General features: G+C 40.8%; 2 protein-coding genes across 2 annotated transcripts; one reads left to right on the forward strand and one right to left on the reverse strand.

Moving 5' to 3' along the window:
- Positions 1–208: 208 nt before the first annotated feature.
- On the forward strand, positions 209–3,684 carry RPL31 (ribosomal protein L31). Its single transcript, XM_010290604.1, has 4 exons — positions 209–326; positions 938–1,063; positions 2,836–2,948; positions 3,509–3,684. Exons 1-4 carry the CDS (start codon positions 220–222, stop codon positions 3,538–3,540), a joined length of 378 nt encoding a protein of 125 aa, XP_010288906.1. The 5' UTR covers positions 209–219; the 3' UTR covers positions 3,541–3,684.
- An 811-nt stretch (positions 3,685–4,495) lies between these two features.
- Positions 4,496–7,498, reverse strand: TBC1D8 (TBC1 domain family, member 8 (with GRAM domain); the record flags this gene model as incomplete). Its single annotated transcript, XM_010290605.1, has 4 exons — positions 4,496–5,116; positions 6,456–6,556; positions 6,720–6,809; positions 7,433–7,498. Coding segments are annotated over 4 exons (716 nt in total), but the record flags the coding sequence as incomplete, so codon positions are not given.
- Between the last annotated feature and the right edge of the window lie 411 nt (positions 7,499–7,909).

The raw sequence follows: 7,909 nt of genomic DNA on the forward strand, positions 1-7,909 counted from the left end.
GCTCCTGTCAGGGAGACCAGATTAAAGCATTTGTGATGCTGAAAAGTTGCTACTTAAAATCTGTAACTGGTGCGACCCCGGGGATGACCTAATCTTAAAGAAGTTTCTGAATGCGGGAGTTGTGTGGCTTGTAAGGGAGGGAGGTGTGTGGGGGGGAAGGTCTGAGGGAAGTTTGGTTTGCGTTTGACATGTGCACGGATGGCTTTCAGCGTTACTTAAATGGCTCCTGCAAAGAAGGGTGGTGAGAAGAAGAAGGGACGCTCTGCCATCAATGAGGTGGTAACTAGGGAATATACCATCAACATTCACAAGCGGATCCATGGCGTGTAAGTTCTTGGTTTTTATCATTGAAATTGGCCTTGTGTGAAGTGGAGTTTGGAAATGGCTCTTGTAGGTTTTAAACTGCAGAGAACAAGGGTCTGTACTGGCACCGATGCAGTGCGTGATGTTTAGTCGCTTGTGCTACAGTTGTGTCCCGAGGAACCAGCTTTGTACCTGTGCAGATCTATAATTGCAGGTGGCTTTCAGGAACAAGCTTGGGGGTTTTGGGGTTTTTTTTGTGAGTGTTCCTGGATGCAGTTGAAATTAGAGCTATTTACCTCTGTGCATGGGTTGTCATTCTTTCCCAAGCGAAGTTTAAAATTTAGCCCAGTATAGTAAGTTTTAGAAATTAAATATTGTTCAGAAATTAAATATTGTTGTAATCAAATGATTGGCTCTGTGTTTATTATTAATGTCTATTAGGCATAGACATTAAGGTTAGCAGCTACCTACCAGAGTAAAGGACTGATCATACTATGATGCAGCTATTGAACTGCTGTTGAACACAATTCTTTCAATTGTGTGTTTAGAGAACGTCAGTGGTCGAGTCCTGCAACAAGTGTCCAATGCTGACAGTTTCCTGAAGTTAAAGAAATTGCTCTTCTGTCTGTCCTAGGGGCTTCAAGAAACGAGCACCGCGTGCTCTCAAGGAAATCCGTAAATTTGCGATGAAGGAAATGGGTACTCCTGATGTTCGCATTGACACCAGATTGAACAAAGCGGTCTGGGCTAAAGGAATAAGGTAGGTTTCTGCAACTTTCCCTATTGGGTGAGGAAGAACCTTTTAACTGTGTATGTGGAGGTGCAGGACTTACGGGGGCAGAACAATTTGTATCCTTCTTGCAGTATTTGCACTTTCTTTGCAAATGCTTGCTTTCTTACACTGTGCGTGCCAGGCTAATCTTTCCATCACCTCTACGTTCTGGCCAGCTCCCTCAGTGTACTTGTAGCAAAGCTTTGGTAAACTCTGGAATTGAAATAACTTTGTTCTACCTCTAATAAGAATAAAGCAAAGGAAAGAAGGAATGCAGGTGGGGATGGGGGGAGGATTGCAGTATTGTAATACTGTAGCATTCCAATCCTTATAGTAGCAGACAGTTTTTAGAAGCATGGCTTTTTAGTGCTACCTGAAGTCCTAGGCTAAGTACTTGGGATTTCTGTAATGTGTCTGAACAGGATTAGGTTTGGAAGCATGTGGAATTGATAAATGCTAGACAAAGTAATAATGAGGTATGTTTTAAGTAGGACCATTAATCTTGTCTTGAAAGTACAAGTAGTTCAGGGGCCAAAAAATCACAACTTCTGTTAAATCACTGCTACAGAAGCCGCTGATTTGGCATGTGTGAAGATGGTCCAAAGGGTGGGAGGAATGGGACAAGTTAAACCATAATAAACAGTTTACTGGTAGGGATTAATACTGTGAGTGATTCAGTGAGTGTGCATGAACCCTTGTTTTAAACCATGTCTTCTAGGAGTTAGATTCCTGAGTCTCACCTGTGACATGTTTACAATCCTTTACCTGGAGTTGTGTGTTCAGGCTAACCTTTCCTTCAAAAACAGAGTGGGAAGATGGGAATAAGTTACTGAGTGTTCTCGCAGGGGTTTTCTGTCCTTCCCGTTGAGCTTGTTTCAAGAAGGGAGTAAATCAAAGCAAGTTCCTGTGTCTTAATTACTGCATCCATCTGATTTAGTAAGTCTGCTCTGAGAACATACAGCAAGGAGGAAGTTCCTTCTCGTCTGTGGAGCCAAGTACTCTGAGCAGGAGTCTCCCAGAATCCTGAGTTCATTTGAGGTGGGAGGTTACTTTAATAATGGTGTGGACAAATAATTTTGTGCCTTCCCTCAGCAGCACGTTTTGGGCAGTATTAGGGGAGGATGCTAAGCTGTGACTTGCCTATTACAAAGAAAACCATCTAAGCAATTTAGTTGTGGTTCCATGGGCTTTGTGAGGAAGAAATACTGATCAACTGTATGCTCATAAATAAGATCTTGGTTCAGGTCTAATGCTCAGTAGAATTTCCACATGACTTCAAGCAAACAGATTAGGCAGTACTCTGACTCTTGACAGGGGCCTCAGGCTTTCAGAACAGATTCTTGGGTTTTTGTTTCCTCACTATTTTCTATTTAAGAAAAGCTTGTTAGTAATAGCTGCTCGCTGATCATATTCACGCTGTGCTTCATGATAATTTTCATAGTGTATTTCCTGGATCAGTAGTGAACTTCTGACTTTATGCTGCCAGTGGATTATGAGTTCATCTTATTCGAAGCTCAATTAAATCATAGCTGCTCACTTCAACAAAACAAAACGCGCCTCTAAGGCAAACAGTATAAGGATTTCGCTCTTGTTATGATGCTGAGATAGAAATAGAATTGACTCACCATGTCTTTGCACAAATAGGCAAAGCTTAAGAATTTGGCATGGGGGCAGTAACCGTGGAGCAGAGAACTTTTCTACAGGTGAGCAGGTTTCAGTACATATTTCATTGAAAAATTAATTTGTTGTCTCCATTTTAGGAACGTTCCTTACCGTATCCGTGTGCGTTTGTCCAGAAAGCGCAATGAGGATGAAGATTCCCCAAACAAGCTATATACACTCGTTACCTATGTACCAGTCACAACATTCAAAGGTAAGGTTGCATGCAGTCTCTTTTCCTCTGTGCCATGTTTTTCTGAAAAAGCAGCGAAGTGGGACAGCTTCTCCTGCAGTGCAAAATTCAAGATGAAAAGCATGCTGAAGGGGTCAAACTGCTGGGCAGACTAGCTCTGCTGTAGAGAACAGGGCTGCTAGCTTGCCTGATCAGCATTAAAAAGCAAATACAGAATTTAGTGAAATAATCCTGTAAATTTTGAAAGAATAAAAACCACTGGCCAGTTTAAGGTTTGTGTTTTCCTATATAAAGTACGTCCTCTGATGTCAAAAGCTCAAGCAGGTTGAACCTTTTCTGCTTGTCATCTGAAAATTATCTATCTATCTATCTATCTGTCTTATTTGCAGAATTGATTTAACATGAAGTTTTTGGTTTAAGATTTGGTGAAATACTTGCCTGTATAGGGTGCTTTTCCAGAAGCAGATCAGTAAACTAGCTTTGAAACTGTTGGTGCACTTTCTTGTGAATATACATATATTGCATTTACATAAAGAGAATTGCCCTAGTAATAGGTGGTGATAGAATTTCTTGTTTTGCAGGTCTACAGACGGTCAATGTGGATGAAAATTAAACTGATTTTCATTACAATAAAAGGATAAAAAGAAAGTTTACTCCTAACTTGGTTTATTTTATTGTACAGTCTCCTCAAGCTCTCATCTGTGAAGTGTTGAGCTGAACAGGTGGCAGACTTAAATTGGGCTTGTATGTAATGGTGTAATTTTCTTAATTAAAGATACTGTAGATTTCCATTACATGTGAAGGGAATAAGGAAGAGATGCCAATGCTTCTATGTGGGTGGCAAAGTACTAGTGTTTTTGTTCTGTTCCTGTGGGAATAAAGAGCCACTACACAGGTATTTTAGGTTAAGGCCAAGTTTTTTAAAAAACAAACCAACGAACAACACCACAAAAAAAAACCCCAACCCCCAAAACCGTTAGGTCAATACTTCTTTTATGTAAGCTCTTGTGGATAAAGTAAACTCCCTGGATTTGGACCCCCGCTGGTCTCCTAGGCAGAATCAGAAGACTTCTCCCAAAGCAGGTCTGTGCAGTACACTGAAACGTGGGGTTCTGACCAGTGAGTTAATTGTGAGCATGCTAGCTCAGGGAGTTTGTTTAATGAAAGAGGGACTAAAGGCACTTACTTACCTTCCACAATCAATAAATACTGTCAATGCAAGTCTAGTACAAAAAGGTTTTATTGAAAAGTGCATGTTTTCACAGACCAACATCAGAAGCACAGTCCATGTACACTTAACATTTCAGCACGACATACAAATTGGAATACAATCAAATATATTAAAATAGTTTCAATTACCAGCATTGAAACAGTTTTCAGTATTAGTGCAAAAAAGGCAACCCAAACAAACTGCAGACAGTAGCTGAGAAGTGTTTTCCCGTGTTTTAAAAAAAAAAACAACTGGAGCCAGCCTCTGCTCTCCCAGTGCGGAAGAGGGCTTCAGTGTCTTCACACTGTAGACAGATGTTTCCTTTTACATTCAAAACAAGAACATAATTAATAAATCAATGGCACAAAACAAACCTACACACCCTTTAGCTTTTAAAGCTCTTAAACTGAAAACCACAGACCAACAAATTGTTTATGAAAAGTCCACTGATAACTGAAAGCCTTTTACAGTATGTGCTTTGGCATAATTTCAGTGCATTTCATTTTTGACAGGTTTGCTACTACTGTATGTTTAGTTTTGTATGTTCGCCCCGTGACTGGCAGTTCATTCCATTTGTTTTGAGACTATATTGATTTAGCTTTGCGGTCTCAAGTTTTGGCTTCAGTTCCAAGGGTTTTTCAAAGAAGTTAACTAATGACTGTTCAGTCAAGAGGGATGCTAAAATATGTTCAAAAGAGACAGTCCAGTCCCCTGTAGTCACAGGTGAAGGCTGAGAGTCTTTGTGAGGGGTCTTCACAGTGTCAGTAAAAACAGCATCCTGGTCTGAAGCAGAGGCCTCAGGCTGCAAGTCCTCGGTGAACTCATCTGATCCGCTCCCCAGGCTGATGCTTCTTTGTCCTACTTCTCCAATCTGAAGTAACAGCGTGGTCACGGTGGCAATGGCTTGATACAAATCATTCTCCTCTGGATCTTCATGAAACATGCTATACAAGGTTTTGCAGAACTGAATGAACTCCCTCTGTAAAGGAAGAAAACCTAAAATCAAATTACTGAAGAGCCACTCTATAGGTAACTGTAGGAGCCAGGCGAGGACACAGCACTGCAAAGGCAGGCAGAATGCTGTATACATTTATATGCTCATTTGTAACTTCTGCCTGGTTTTAAAAAAATGCTAGCGAAAGGATTTCAAACCCCACTGACACTAGGAAACCTTGGGTCTGCAAATCAAAAAGGGAACTGAGCAGAAAAGGATTTTGCTGGCTTGATGAAGGAGATCAGGACCTCTCAGATGACCAAAGGGCAAGGTATACAATCTGTTACTGGGGGAACTGGTGGCTGTTACACAGAACAAGTTAGAACCGAAGTAGCCATCCCCAGGCCTGCAAGCAACTTCCCTTCTGCTGTTTCTCTCCCATCTTACCTCAGCTCTTCTACAAATAAAATTCAGATATCTTCCCTGCCCAGCCCCTTTCTCTCCTTCCTTCCCTTGCTCATGCATGACAAGAGGAGTATCAGGCTAGAGAGGATGTTTCCATACCCTGTTACAAAATTATGAGACCTCAAGTTTCATACAGACACAGGATGGCTAATTCAGGGTGGGATGGACTGCAGTAAGTTTAGTCAAGTGATGGCTTTATGAGGGATTGTGTGGCCCTGCTGAGCTGACAGGTTAGGTACGTGCTACCCGTTTAAAACTTTATTTAGCAACTCAACGCAACAGCGATTCTGGGTGTAGGCCCATCTTTCTTCGCATGTCTATATACATTTGTTTTACCCTTTTGGGAATGTTTTCCCTCCAGTAGATTTCCTTATGCCAACAACACACACAAGGCTCTACTGGCATGAGGAAGGAGATGGTAAGATGATGAGAGCCTTCAGCTGTGTACATTCCTCATATACATACATACTTCATGCAGTTCTAGTCAGCATTTGGCTAAGACAGGGCAAGTCCCAGTTGGTGATGGACTAAGAAGTTACTGGTTTAGTGGAGAGGAGGTCAGGAAAGAAGGAACAGCAATATGCATTCTCAGGAATTCTTTGGGCTTAGAAAGAAGGCTTTTTCCAGCCGGCATGAGCCTCTTTTCCAGCCTGTTAGGCTGTAGGTGAGAGTGAGTCTGAAATTCTTTCTACTCAACAGCCAGTCTGAGGAGAGGGAGCTGCTAGAAAGGTAGCTGAGAGTTTTTAAACATGTGCTCCCTAGATCAGAGGAGCCCGATCCTCGACCGCTAAAGGACTGAACCTAAGCTCAGGCTGAAGTTAGGCCTCCTCAGAAAGAGCTAAACTGTTGTATCCAGTCATTTCCTGTTCGAGTACTCTCCAGTTCTTTAAAAGCAGACTACGGCCTCTAATGTACATACCTGGCTCATTTTTGGCAATTCTTTTTCAGTTTTAGTATCCTTTTCTTTGGCTAGATCCTTCAGCATCTGCTTCAACTGCTTTTGGTAATCTACTGCATCACCTTTTTTGGAGCAGACACAAAAAGGAGAATTAGTTTTCAAGTCACTGAAGTAAACTGACATTTCAAAATAAACCCCAGAGCGCAGAGATAATAGACTAGGGTTAACAAATGGAAAGTTAGTTAGCTTGTATGCACACGCATTAGAGAACCATTTTGGACATACCATTTGATTTTCCAATGACTAGCGGTCTTGAAGTTGACAGCAAAGGATTCTTTAATGGTGACTGGCTGTCTCGTTCATTTTCTGTGAGAGCTATCCAAAAAAAGTGGCAAATGTAATGATTAATCCTTCAAATGCTGCATAATGCTTATTTATGCTTTTAAAATTTTGAAGAAAACAAAATAATTGGGCAAAGACGTTTTTAAACAGTACTTCATTAAATCATACTGTAAAATTATGTTAATGTAAGTAAGTAATGTAAGTAAGACCGGTGCTGCAGCGAGAGAGTTGGAAGTTTGCCAAGTATGGCACATTTAATTAAAGAATCTGCACAGAAAAACTACCACAGAATTTTGTCACCTAATCAAAACTGGATCAAGATGTGATAAGGAGATTTGCACTGTAGATGGAGTACAAGCCATCCAGAAATGTTATTTCAGTTCATATTTGGCTGGAAGTAACCATGTAACTGGCTGCACAAGATCTCTGAATGCAGCAGATGCGAGCCTTGATATTGTGTACCTGTATTTTCATCCAAAAAGGTTTTGACTGGAGTAATTTTTAAAATGCGATGAGCATAATTACAAATGCACATCCTATACGCTCCCAGCTAAAGGAAGCAAGACAGGGTTCTTCATCAAGAGCCTTTTCCCAAAAACTTTAGGCAAGAGATTTTTGGGGAAATCGAGGTATTCATTGCCTTTCGGATTTCTTACCTGGTGGGATATGCAGCTTATACAGCAACTTTATCTTTTCATTCATTTCTCCATTATACATAACATCTGCACGGAAAAAAAAAGAACAAGAAAGAAGTGGACCAGAGCATTTACTTCCACAGTTTAAAATCAGTTGGGCATCTCTCTGTGCACAAAAGATAATTGTTTGCATGGACAATACATGAAAACATATGGCCAGTATAATACATTGAAATATTTTAAGTTGTTCCTGTCAATGAGGAACAGCAGGTGAGAGCCATCTGGTTTGGTCTTTGTTCTTGTAAAATAGACTGGGAGTACCTAACCCTACAGAGCTTCATCATCGTTTAAAAATATCAAGGAGGATGGCAGGGAATCTATCAAAAATCTGCTGACACAGATTAACAGGAATGTGAGAATGGAGAGACAGAAAACTCCCTTTGGGGCCATCATATTCTTAATATTTCTTCCCTTCATCCCTTCCTGCTGTTCTATACA

This window comes from Phaethon lepturus, unplaced genomic scaffold, assembly GCF_000687285.1.
Source record: "Phaethon lepturus isolate BGI_N335 unplaced genomic scaffold, ASM68728v1 scaffold42667, whole genome shotgun sequence".
NCBI classification, from domain to species: domain Eukaryota; kingdom Metazoa; phylum Chordata; class Aves; order Phaethontiformes; family Phaethontidae; genus Phaethon; species Phaethon lepturus.

Excerpts from the sequence above, each read along its gene's own strand:
- RPL31 (XM_010290604.1), top strand. The coding sequence starts at position 220 with ATGGCTCCTGCAAAGAAGGGTGGTGAGAAGAAGAAGGGACGCTCTGCC. Across the intron at positions 327-937 it reads CACAAGCGGATCCATGGCGT|GGGCTTCAAGAAACGAGCAC; the intron begins GTAAGTTCTTGG and ends TGTCTGTCCTAG. Across the intron at positions 2,949-3,508 it reads ACCAGTCACAACATTCAAAG|GTCTACAGACGGTCAATGTG; the intron begins GTAAGGTTGCAT and ends CTTGTTTTGCAG.